The sequence below is a fragment of the Chamaea fasciata genome, unplaced genomic scaffold (genome assembly GCF_029207755.1).
Source record: "Chamaea fasciata isolate MVZ Bird 193981 ecotype frontalis unplaced genomic scaffold, bChaFas1.0.hap1 SCAF_3, whole genome shotgun sequence".
In the NCBI taxonomy this organism is placed as follows: domain Eukaryota; kingdom Metazoa; phylum Chordata; class Aves; order Passeriformes; family Sylviidae; genus Chamaea; species Chamaea fasciata.
In genome coordinates, this window is record NW_027094088.1 from 31,169,037 (window position 1) to 31,182,166 (window position 13,130).

At 54.2% G+C, this 13,130-nt stretch overlaps 1 protein-coding gene across 1 annotated transcript; it reads left to right on the forward strand.

The window, feature by feature from the left end:
• Positions 1-3,616: 3,616 nt before the first annotated feature.
• SIX2 (SIX homeobox 2) lies at positions 3,617-8,230 on the forward strand. Its single transcript, XM_066178488.1, has 2 exons — positions 3,617-4,492; positions 7,039-8,230. The coding sequence occupies exons 1-2, from the start codon at positions 3,933-3,935 to the stop codon at positions 7,340-7,342; spliced, it is 864 nt and encodes a 287-aa protein (XP_066034585.1). The 5' UTR covers positions 3,617-3,932; the 3' UTR covers positions 7,343-8,230.
• Positions 8,231-13,130: the final 4,900 nt, after the last annotated feature.

Here is a 13,130-nt window from a genome sequence, read left to right on the forward strand (position 1 = left end):
GAGGCTGGCGGAAAGGTGCCAGGCAGCTTGGGTGAATCGGCTCCTCTGTTTAACAGGAACGATGCGGGCCTGCAGCCTCCCATACAGGCTGCTGTCTACAGAGGGACGGCGGAGGCAGAGCCGAAAAGGTGATTTCCAGGTAACTGCAGCTCTACTTTGGCACTCACTCGTGGGCATGGAGCAGTTCTCTGCAAGGAAAGGCTCCTCGGAAGAAAACCCCCCGCCCACATCCCCTTCCTCAGCCAGTCTGTGTCACAGCAAATGAGTGGAGCGTCGCAATAAAAACCACCTTCTAATTTCAGTCGTGTTTCCCAAAGATTGTGTTGACCCTGACGGTCTCGCACGCTGCTGGGGGGAGGGGTGAGACGCCTGCCGAGTGGGCCCTCGGCAAAGTGACAGCCGGGCCCGGAGCGGGGTGAAACCCCGGCCTTCTCCGCCCGGCGGCAGCGGAGCCGAGCAAAAATTTGGGTCGGCTCAGCTCAAACTTTCCACGACAGCTAAACGGGAGAGAGCTGGCAGCAGCAAGGCGAAACGACCTCGTCGGTCCAGGGGCAAACGTGAACAGGCGATTCGCTCCTCCTGCTCTGAAATATAATGGCAGAGAACGAGAGCCTTCGCAAATGCCAAAAAAAGCTCCTCTCCCAATCGCCTGTTTCGCTTACAAGGCACTACAGTGCGATTCGCCCCGTGCCGCGGCTGTGCAGCCAGTATCTGCTCTGACTTCTAGCACGCAGAAATTTTTTTTCTCTTTCCCTAAAGATAAAAGCAGTTATGCAGAATTTGGATCCAGATGTCACTAATTTACGATTGCTCTAGGACGCAAGCTGATACAGGGTGCCCGGGAAGGCGGTAGCCCTGCCTCTGCCCAGCTCTCTGGGAAGTGAACTTATGTTACATGCAAGCTGCAGCCCTGCTTAGGCAGCCTAAAGTGAAAGCGCCTACGGAGGAACTGGAGTGTAAACTCTGTACTCACATTTTAAGATGCTAAGAAGACTCTTTTTCTGGTCTAAATCTATGCAACAGGTTTTGACATCTCCTTTCTAGCTAGGGCTAACAGCTGCTCCCGTTCAGATTCAACCGCTGTGGTTGTGAGATAGAAAGAAGGGGAGTCAGGTATATCCCTAATAAACGTGGAGAGACCGAGCATAGTAGCGGGGAGGTGGGAGACACAGTTCAAACCTCGCGGGCACTTTTCATTATTTCCACGGTCCTCATTGCGGGAGGGAGCGGGAGGCACACGGTGTGTGCGCGCAGAGGTCGGGGACGAGAGAGGGCATTTGTGGTTTTGTTGCCGTTTCTGCTCAGAGCAACCTTTGGAGTGGCGCGGTTGTCCCGTCCCGTCACTGCTCGCTACAGCCGCGGCTGTGAACCATCCAGCCGTTGAGGTTGGCTAGGAAGCGCTGGGATGGGAATGCTTTCGTTTACAAACAAGCACAGTTTGAATCCTGCGGAGATCGGCCGGAATCGCGGCACTAGCGGTCGAGAGCTCATTTCGTAAAGGAACGGAGGGAGCATCATGGAGGGGGCTTTACCGACCCGTCACCAACACGCCCGATTTTGTTTTAAACGAATTTGGGCTGTTATTTTCTCGACCTGAAAAAGAATTCTCTATTTTCCGTCCCCGGAGGATCCAGGGCGGGAACCGCCCGCTAGCCACTCTTTCCTAACGGCAGCACTCGTGAAAAGGCCGGACGGACAGGTAGGAGGACGACGCAGATTCCACAGAGGAGTGCACTCTAGAAAGTACGGGCGTACGCCGCGGATACGCACAGGCGTTCGGACTTGCTGGGAGCTGGACACGGTTGATCCGCTGCCCCCCTACTCCGCCCTCTTCCTCCTCCTCTTTCTCCTGCCTCCCTCCCCCGCTGCATTTCCCCCGGCCGCAGCCCTGGCGCGGCTCCTCGCCGGGAGCGGCCGCCGCCGGGAGCCGCCGTGCTGCGCGCCGCCGCCCCAGCCTCGCCTTCCCCCGGGGACGGCGGCTGCGCCCGCCCGGGCCCGCCCGGAGGCCCGGTCCGTCGGTCGCGGAGGCTCAGGCTGCGAGGCGGGGAGGCGCAGTCCGGTCTCTTGTGGCTTCGCTAAATCCCTGACGCGCCGGGGCGGCTAAAAAGGTACCGTGGCAGGAACCCACAATTGCAGAGAGCTCTCCTGTCAGGACTGCAAATACCGTAAAAAGAGCTTGTGGGATTAATTATTATTTCCCAGCGAAAGGGGAGCATAACAGGCCGTGGAAACTACTCTGAGTTTGTGGCCGGGAGGCTCCTCCCGAGTGCCCTCACCTGGGCGATCCCCGGCGCCAGCCTCCGCCCCGGCGGTCCCGTTTGGCCGCCACTCCGTGAGCCGCTCCCGAGGCGGCACCGCGGCTCCCTTCACCCGCTCATCGCACCATCTCCCTCGACCTTGCAGCTTGCACAACCTCCATCCCTCGCCTTTCACTTTGTGTAGACCAACAAGGGACGAGAAATGATGGGGGTCCCTGCCCCGCAGACTCGGTAAACTTAAATCGCGGTGTGCAAAGGGCACGCGTGGGTGATAAGGGTCCGTTTAATCAAGCGAAGTGTTTCTGACTTTTACACTTTCACACGTGCTTCTCTCCTGGATGAAACACCCCGACACGCTCTGAAAATCGAGTATAAATAAATGCCCGGCGTCCAGTGACCACAAATGCCCAGCGCCCTTCACGCCGGAGCGTGGTGGGGCACGGCCGGAGATTCATGGAGAGGCAATCCCTCCAAGGCCCGGTATCATCGTGCCTTCTTCTCGCTCCTGGGCAGGTACGAGAAGCGTGTAATGGGATCCCAGGTCACGAACAGGGTCTCCATTGTACATGAGAGGCCCCTTCCTTATAAAGCTCTCCAACAGTGGTTACTGGGCGCTGGGGAGAGGGCCTTAAAGGGAACGCTTTTGGAAAGTTATTTTTCCGCGAGGGCCGGAGACGGGCTTTTCCTCCCACCGCAGCCGCGGGTGCCAGGGACGGCAGAGCCCGCTGTCCGGAGCGGCGGGGCCGGGATGGGGCTGCGGGATCCAGACAGGGCGGCGGGGCCCGGCCGGGATGGCGGCTCCGTCCCGCCGCGCCGCAGTGCCCTGCGGCGAGGAGCAGGGGCCCGGGCTCCGCGCTCCCCCTCTCCCCCGACGGGCGCCTGCAGCGTCAATCACGACGGAAATTTCTCCCTCGCTAGCTAATATCTCAGCTCGCAGGGCCGCCTCTGAGTGGATCTGAGCAATCTGTCAACCCAGCCGGGGAGCCACCTCAAAACAGATCGGGTTACCCCTGACTGACAGCGTCACCATGGCAAATAATTTGACTAAAACTATTGTCTTCTCCTGGCAGTCCCCGGGTCAGATAACCGGACCAATCACAGCGCGGATAATCACTTTTCATGCCAGCTTAGAATAATATTATTAAAAAAAAAAAAAAAAAAAAAAAAAAAAAAAAAGGAGAGAGAGAAGGAAAGGGGGAAAACTCCGAGAGGGAGAGGAGCGAGGGAGCAGGGCTTTACCACTATATTATGTGGGATCTGGCGGTGGGGGGTGGGGGGGAAGCAGGGAGATCCCAAACCGGCGGCCGAGGGGGGTGGGGGTGTGAGAGCCGCGGCCGCTGCGAGCGCTGCAGATAGGAGACAAAAGAGGCACGAAGTTACTCTCGCAACTTGGACTTACAAAAACGAGGCGGCGGCCGGGGGGAAAAGCCGCCCGCGCTCGGGGCTCTCGAGACTTTTTTTCGTCGCTCTTCGCATTTTTTCCCCGGCTCCCGCGACCGCCCCGGGGCCGGGCGCCGCCGATGGCCGTGGCCTCCCGCGCCCGGCCGTGACGCCCAAGCGGGCCCCGCCGGGCGCCGCCGCCCCGGGGCCGGCCCCGCATGCCGGGCGCTGCCCGCCGCCCAGCGCCGCTCCCCTCTATGCGGCCGTAGGGCGCGCGGCGCGGCAGGGCTCACCATGTCGATGCTCCCGACTTTTGGCTTCACCCAAGAGCAAGTGGCCTGCGTCTGCGAGGTGCTTCAGCAAGGCGGCAACATCGAGCGGCTGGGGCGGTTCCTCTGGTCCCTCCCTGCCTGCGAGCACCTCCACAAGAACGAGAGCGTCCTGAAGGCCAAGGCGGTGGTGGCCTTCCACCGGGGCAACTTCCGCGAGCTCTACAAGATCCTGGAGAGCCACCAGTTCTCGGCGCATAACCACCCCAAGCTGCAGCAGCTCTGGCTGAAGGCGCACTACATCGAGGCGGAGAAGCTGCGGGGGCGACCCCTAGGGGCGGTGGGCAAGTACCGGGTGCGCCGCAAGTTCCCGCTGCCCCGCTCCATCTGGGACGGCGAGGAGACCAGCTACTGCTTCAAGGAGAAGAGCCGCAGCGTCCTCCGAGAGTGGTACGCCCACAACCCCTACCCGTCCCCCCGCGAGAAGCGGGAGCTGGCCGAGGCCACCGGCCTCACCACCACCCAGGTCAGCAACTGGTTCAAGAACCGCCGGCAGCGGGACCGCGCCGCCGAGGCCAAGGAAAGGTACGGCTCCCCAGGGCTCCCCACTGCTCCCCGGCGCCCGCGGCTCCCCGACCCCGGTGCTCACCCCGAGTGTCTCTGTCTGCCCCTGCCCGCCGGGAGGGGCCGGGCTCTCCGCCTCGAGGGCGCCCAGAAAACCAGAGGCGAGCGAGCTGGGCTCTCGGTGAAGGCGTCTATCCACCAAAAGTAGCCCCGGGAGAGGCGGCAGAGACCCGTCCCCCCCGACGCCCCACTCCCCGCACAGCCGGCGCGGCGGCCCCGGGGGCAGCTCCTGCTGCCAGGGACGCTTCGCACGGCCTGCGGCGACTCCAGGTTAAGCAGCGTTGCCGCCTCCTCCCCGCAGCAACCCGGCGTGGAGCCCAGCCAGGAGCCGTGGCCGGAGGTGCCCGTGGGGTCCGCGGCCCGCTGGGAGAGGCCGACGGCGGCGGGGCCCAAGGACAAGGGCTCCGCGCCCTCACGGCTCCGAGCGTGTCCTTGAGGGTTCCCCTGGAGCAGAAAGGGGCAGCCGGGGGGCAGCCGGCAACGCGTGGGTCTGGGGATTGGTAACAACTATGTCCCCTGTCCTCGGCTCCTGGAGTGCGGCAGGAGACCTGGACAACGGCTGAGTGGAGCAACTTCTTGCCTCGCTCATGACATTGCAGTTTTTGTTCGCCATCCAGCAAGGTGCTCATGAACGCAAGTCAATAGGTGCATGTTCTTAGGCCGACTATGATTCTGCTTCTGTGTGTTTGGCGCTAAGTAGAGAGAAGGGACCATTAATCGCCGGGAAGAGGTTACTGTCTACATCCCTTGCTATTCGGGATGACTTTTCCATCAACAGTCCCTGTGCCTTAGGAAGACGATTCGAAGAAGCAAAAAAGGTCCTCTTAGTGCATTCACTAGCTCACTGAATCGCCCGGTCTGTACAGGCAATCGTATGATCTGCGCGGTTAATTAGCGGATCAGAATCTTGTAAATCCGCGCCTCGGAGGAGAATTCTTGCAACCTTTGGTTTCTCCCAACCGTGTTTCGGAAGCGGGCAGCACCGCGGCCACGCTGCTGTGCAGCCCGGCAAATTCGGGCACAGATTTGCTCTATTCATTTCCTGAAACCGTGCTAGAGCTTTAATTTTCCTTCAAATCCTCACAAGTGTTGGTTTTACGAGATGTTAGAGATCCTTTTTATTGCTGATAGCAGGGACTCACCTTCAAATATTCAAAGGAAATGAAGGTTACACTTATTCCATTCCTTTTTTTTTTTTTTTTTTTTTTTCCGGGGAATCAAATTTTAAAGGTCTCCAGAGACAAATAGTATTTTTGACATTGAAAAATACACTCAACCTAATATTTCACTCCAGGCGTTGGAAAACAGACCATTCATGGGATTGCCATCCACTCAAGGAAACCTGTTCAAACAGAGCTTTCTTGTCTATTTTTTTTTTTTTTGGCACTAAGTGTCTCCAGCCACATCCTGCAGCCCTTAGTGAGGAAAACCCTTGAGTGCTTGACTTCTGTCGACCAAATCCTGCAGGATAGGGCCCCTCTGCCAGATAGTGGGTTACAAAACTTCCGCAGAAGCTTTTAAATGGGCTTGCACTGCCTTCAGTATTTCAGGCAGAACGGTGTCTAAAGTATTTCTACGAGGGCTATGGAGGCCGCGTAAACCTGGACGGCAACCCCGACTCTTTCTTGCCACTCACGTTTCCAAAAAACTCCCCCATATATAGATATATAAATATATAGATATATCTGCAAGGGCTTCGCCCTCCTCCAGCGATTTCTAGGTATTTACCCGGTGGTGAATTTCGAAACTCTGTCCTGCCTTTCCGAGCCTTTGTCGGCAGGCGCACCAGCGGTGCCGGCGGCTCCCGCCGCGGAGCCGTGCGAGGCCCATCCCGGCTGCGCCCCCGCCGCCCCGGGAGGGCACGGAGGAGCAGTGGCGGGCATGCGGAGGAAAGCAGCGGGTTAACTCTGTTCTCTTTCTTTGTCGTCCATATTGGGCTATGTTTTGAGCTTGAAGCTCAGGGCGAGGGAAAAAAAAAATGTCCAGTTACTTAAGCAAAAGACTTTCCCTCCTGATGTGAGCCCGGGAGGCCGTTCTGTTGCACGGAGACGTCCTGCCTTGCAGATCGCCGGACTTTGGCCTTCTCAGGAGAAATCATGGCTGAATCCCTCTTCGGCTCCTAGACCGCTTTTAAAGTTTAAAAGTCGGAGGGTTCTTAGTTTTGTTTGGTTTTTTTTTTTTTTCTTTCATTATACTGTCTTCCTCCCTTCCCTTCCGCCCCCCTCCTCACGCTGTGCAAACCCTTTGGATGCAGAAAATTACGGTTTGGCAAAGTGACACTTTCCGCTGGGCTAGTGGGAGACTATTTACAAGTTTAGCGAACCTTAGACCTAAGTGCCGGATGAAGAGGCCTTAGAGGTTGGCAGAGTTTTTAAACCTACTGTTTTTGCACTCCCCTCCGCTCGCTGCTCCTCGGAGCCAGCTCCCTGCCGCCTCCGCTCCCGCGGCGCGCACCCCGGAGCCACGGCCGCATGGTGATTTCCCTCCCTCTTTTGTGTTTCCTATAGGGAAAACAACGAGAATTCCAACTCCAACAGCCACAACCCGCTCTCGGCGTCAATGAACGGGAATAAGACAGTTTTGGGGAGCTCAGAGGACGAGAAGACGCCGTCAGGGACCCCGGATCACACCTCCTCCAGCCCCGCGCTGCTGCTCAGCTCCAACCCTGGGCTGCAGCCCCTGCACGGCCTGGGCCACCCCCAGGGCCCCAGCGCCATCCCCGTGCCCAGCGCCGACCCCATGCACCACCACAGCTTGCAGGACTCCATTCTCAACCCTATGTCATCTAACTTGGTCGATCTGGGGTCCTAAAACCCTGTACACGCTCCCTCCTTTGCGCCAGCCCTCCTTTACTCATTTTTTTCCCCCCTTAATCTTACCAGGGACTTTGAAAGCAATGACAAACACCTTAGTGGATGTGTTATGCCCTTTGGCAGCAGGCTGGCTGCAGGTTTTCAAGGTAGTGGACTCCGCTGTGGGTAGCTGATGTTGTGAAAAGCCTTAAGGGTTGCTTACAGGTGTTTTCAGGCGTGTAAGGACTGTTGGACAGGGGCTGTGATTTTCACGGCAGGCTGTAAGGCTGATCGGTGTAGCAGCTCATTCCAGCCTTAACTTCACAAATCTCTCAGTGGTGTCACCCGATCGGGCCGGTCTGTGTGGGAAGAGGCACACTGTAATATTTTTATTTTTTTCGGGGGGTGGGGAAGAAAGGGGAACGCAAGGCTGCTCTTGCCATGCCTGTTTGAAAGTTACACATCGCTCCCGTTATTCTATTGTAGTTATGTAACCGTGGCAGGTGTACGATGTACAATTTCAACTAAGAATACAAAAGTTGTAGTCAAGATATAGCAGCAACACGCGCTCTAGGCAGACTCTGTAACCTTCTTGTAGCTGATGCTATGCAGAGAGACAGCTTCTTTGGCCTTGTCCATGTGGTGCTTTCGCCATTTGCTGGGTGGGAAAGGAAGTGATGGCCCGGCTCCGGCCCGAAGGAAAGCAGAGGTAGATTTTGCCCTCGGTGTGCAACACGGGCTGGAGCAGGCTTTAAAAAGAAAACAGAAATTGCTGCTCAATTTAGACCTAAACGACAGTATCAACCGCAAGTCACTCACCTTAGTTTTGTTTATTGTTTATATTATGTGAATACATTCTTTGGAAAATATTTCTGCTTTTATTTTATAATAAAATTTAGAAATCTAACTCTGCGTACGGTTGCTTCACTCGCCCGCGGAGTGTTTCCGGGCTCAGCCCTAAGCAAAGCAGAGCTGGCGTCCTGGTGGGGACGCCGGGAAAAGCGGCGTCGGGCGGTCAGAGCCCCGCCACGCTGCCCCGTTTGTCCCGGGTACGTCGGGGCCCTTGCCGGCCCGGTCCGGGGAAGGGCTGAGCGTCGGGGCAGCTGAAGTCGCCCTGCGGGAGCGGGGAGCCAAGGGCACGGGGAAGGACGGGCGGTGCGGGCCCTGAGGGAAGAGGAGAGGTCGCCCACCTGCTCCCCGAGGGCACGGCCGTGCGGGCTGCAGGCTTTTCTGCCCCGCTGGCAGCCTGTCCTGGCAAAAAGCCGCCCCCTCTCCCCCCACACCTTGCCCCGAGGACGGGTGGGCAAACCGACCCAGACCACACTCCGGGGTCCAGCAAGGCTGGGCTGCAAACGTCTTTCCGGCGCCTGCGGGATGCTGGGAAACAGATTTCTCTAATCCTCTCCTTTTTCTTTCTTTCTTTTTAATTTCCTTTCCTGTAAGCACCGGGTGGCAAAAAAGACGGGCAGGTTGCTTGCCAGTCTGCCCCATTAACGGAGGTCTGGACTCTTGCAGCTTGCTCCCTCTCTTTCCGTCTTTGCTAGAAGCTGAATGTGTTACGTGCTTATAATGTTCTCAGAACTTGCAAACTGCTTTATAACTTCATTTTTGCTCTTTTAATATCTTCTTTAGAATTATTTTCTTGTGAAAAATAAACCGAGAAAACGATATGACTTCAAGCGGGATAGAAATATGTGTAGATCAGCAAAGATCGTGTCCAGGTTTCAGATGCTGGCTGAAATTTCAATCAGTGGGAGTATTGCGCGGGCAGTGTCCTAATTTGATGTAATCTGGGTCCGGATTAGCGCCTCTGTGCGTTTGCGGGTGTCCGCTAAAAGCACATTTCTCTGAGGTCCCGTTAAAAGTTTACAGAAGGGAATGTATGGATGTCGGTAATGGGGAGGTTCGGTCTCCGGAAAAAAAGCTCTCCCTTGGTCGCGGTTATAAATCCAGTTTTCGGGTTATGCTGGGGTGCAGCGGGGGGCAATATTTTATCGGAGAAAATGTGGTACATTCGGGTTTATGTTTCCCCCGTTTCTGTGCTTTGGGGTGATTTTTTCAGCAGCAGAGATGATGTGGCTGATGCCTGCGCTGTGGGAGCATACCAGTGTGGCATTACGTGCATTAGGGTCTAAATAGAAGATCCTGTTATTTCCGTTGAGAGGCATCTAATAATTTTAGCTTCTTTAAGAATAAACATTTTGCAAGTAGAGGAACCATTGCTTTCTAGAGCTGCAGAAGATCTCTGCTCCCTGCAAAATAACACGTGCAGTGCTGCAATATGGTGAAGAATTAATTAATTGGCTAGTTAGTTATTTTGTATTTTTGTAGATAGAAATGAGTTTGGGAAGGAAAACAGAATGTCTAGGTTAATAAATCATGGCCTCAAAACCGAAATAAAGCCTTAAGGCTTTGCCCGCTGGAGAAAGAAATATTGAGAAAAAGTAAAGCCAAGATGGGGAATATTTAAAGAGGCAGCATGAAGACAGGATGGGGTTTACATGATTAATAAAAGGTCATATTGCACAGAGGAGGCAAAATTCGATTGGCGAAAGTAAATGAAGAGCTGACACGGTGAGAAAGGCCCTTTGAGAGAGTGGGATCTGTGAAAACTCATGTACATTTCAGTGAGGATCACTTATATATGGATGAATTAAAAGAGGGCGAGTCGCTGAAGCCACTTATAGATGGCTAGAAACAGAAATCATGCAGTAGGAAAAAAATTCTGCAGGTCAATGTGGCATTAAGGACGCACACAGCTCAAAGCCCCAATGATGGGACGTGTGTAATGCAACCTGAAACCCCGAACATGTTAAGACTCATTTTATCAGACCGTACTTGCCTTAGTACTGATGTTTGGTAAATTAGCCCAAATCCCTCCAATTTTCCACGCACAAAAAATGTTCCCGATAGAGGAATATGCCGAAACTGACGTGACTAATCCTTGGTTTTAAACAGATTAGTTATGATTCACTAGCATTAGGTTACATGGGACTTATCTCAGGGTTGGTTGCTCCTGGGGTACCTGCATGGGTTTCGGAGCATAAATAAAAAGACGGTTCGGTTCCGGCAGGTTTTATCCCTGGCTATCCTCGGACTGAGGCCAGGATGTGGTAGGCAAACTGCACGGCAGATCCCCTATAGCTTGGACAGTTTGGGAAGAACCACACTCTCTGTCTCATATACATACACACCCATGTAAATGTGTGGAAGCGAATACGTAATATATATGTATGCAGTGTTTGATCTCAAAATAAAATCTTAATTATACCATGCATTCAGCATTTGCAGCCCCCAAAATATAAATGCAGTCATTCCTTCAGATAGCAGGGTGTTGAATATTCACGTGTACTACCGTAGTGGTTTTTTTTCTGCTGTATTTTATTGTATGAGCGTTCACGGACGTGGTGCTATGCTGAAGAGAGCCATGAGACAGAAAGCTCATTTTGAGACAGAAAGCTCATTTTGAGACAGACAGGAGTTCTGTCCTTCCTGACAAGGCACAGCTCGTCACGCTGACGGAGAAATACTGATGGATGCGATAAGAGAGCATCCCGACAGATTACTGGAGATGTGGCAAAATTCCGACATTTTTCCGGAGACAGGTAGTCTGTTTATAGGAGGACGAGCCTTTCCTTTGGGTAGGAGACTGTATGCCAAAGCTTACTGGTTGTATCTTCCATTTGCAAGCCCTCCCAGGCTATTGGGGGTAATCGGGACACTCATCTACAAGGCTGGGTGGCTGCATTTTCCTTTGGATTATATAAGCCATTTTGGAGACACTCGACATGATCCACACGGGAAAAGTCGCCCGCTTGGCGTACTTTTGTGAGCTAACCTGGTGCAGCAGTCTGGGCCTGAGCAACGCCTCAGTGTGTTTGAGGGGGGCTGCTGCAGCCCCGGAACGAAAAGCCTTGGGAGTGCCCCTGCCTGCCCAGCGATGTTTGTGTAAGGCACTGGGGCTCCTGTTACCAGACCCGGAAACAAAATCTCTTGCCTTCTTTAGGAAAAACAAATGCAGCCCAGTATGAGCAGGCTTTTGCCTTGAACAAACCCTCACTTGAGCATGACAAATAATGTAGGGGGGCGGCGATGAAAACACTGGGCACTGGCCCTTACTGCAGAGTTCTTTAACTTCTTCTGCTTAGTGAATCAAAACGTTGAGGCTCAGGCAGCCAAGAAAAATATACTGAAGGGAACTTTCAGTGCTTCAGTACACAAGGAAAAGGTGAGGGTTTTGTCTGAAGGAGAGTAGCTCTGGGATTTGGAAAAAATACATAAACCTCGGAGCTGGGCTGCGGGAGAACCTTCTTCCTATTTTGCTGCGGACAGCAGTGCTCAAAGCTTCCCCTCCATGCATCGAGGAGGTGCCTCCTTGCTCGGGAAGAAGGTCTATCGCTTTACCATTAAAATAAACGGGAGGCGGGGGTTGTTTATTAGCGATTTTTTTCGGGTTTGGGTAAGAACGCTCCATCTCCAGCTCTAAATATCAGATCCGCCTTTATCCAGAGTCCCGGTGTGCAGCTGGCCGGCAGACCACCTCCAGACGAAGCGGTGTAGGGAAAAAAATTACTTTTAAACACCTCTCCCCCCCGCCCCCCCCAAAAACGCAAACAACCAAACAACAAAAACAAAATATTAAAACCCAAACAAACAAACAACCCAAAAACAAACAAACAAACAAACAAAACCCCAAAAAACCCCGAGGAGACCCAGCCAGACACACAGAAACAAATTGGGACCTCCCCAAGAGTCGGGGACGGAGAGGCTGGTTTAGTGGAAAATAAGGTGGACAGACAGGTAAAATGTCAAATCAGCATACAGTGCTGGTAAGGAAAGGACGGTAGGAGAGGAGAAATCACTTGGAAAGATGAAAATCGCACATGTGCTTCTGATGACCCCATCAGATCCAAAGTCCTCCAGGAAATACATATTTGAAACAGCCAGGAAAAACAAACATGCCTTTTATAGACTTACTTGTCCCGCCATGAAAAATGCAAACCTCGGTATGGTGCGTGTGTACCCAGGGGGTGGGAGGGAGGAAGGGGGAATAGATTTTGTAAAGAATCCGTTGAAAGCTACCTTCATCAGGAATATTCATTTGCGCTGCCCTGCTCTCCAAAAATAGGCTGCAGCCTGAAAACCGAGGCAGCATTTGGAGCTAACGCGTGTGAGACGATCATCTGAATCTGAAAAGTGACTGTCAGGAGCTCGTCTGGGTATCAATCCAGGCAAGACAAGCTGGCAACAGGGAGGAAGAAAAAAAAAACCACGGTGTGTGTGAAAGAGTTACAAAGAGGGACTTTATCAAGACTACAGGTTTTTTGAAAAATTGGACAAATTTCAATAAATCATATTGGAAGAGCGATTTCTAGTCGTGCAGGAGTTTGGGTCTGGGCAGAGGTACTCTCAACGGTGCCGTTCCTAAGCGATGTAGACGTGCTGGTGGTCGAGGGAGAGAGCAGGGAACTAGATCAGAGAGCACTTTAGCAGTAAAAGGTTTCATCGTTCCGAACCCCGAACCCCGACCACCCTGTCTACGGAGTCGAACACAGCGCGGGCAGCTCGGACGGGACATCCGATCCCGCTCCCCACTTTTCTTCCCTTTCTTTCCCACCTCCTCCGGAAGCAGAGCATCTGTTGCCCCCGCTGCGGGGCCCGGTTTTTGCCCGGTGCTTTGGAAAGGCCGGCGGCAGGTGCCCCGGCTGGAAGTGTCCCCCTCGGCAGCGAGCGGACGCCCGCCGCCTGGGGGCACGGTGTCCTCCACAAGGCGGTGGCGAAAGTGCACGGCCAGTCAGTCGCCCGCG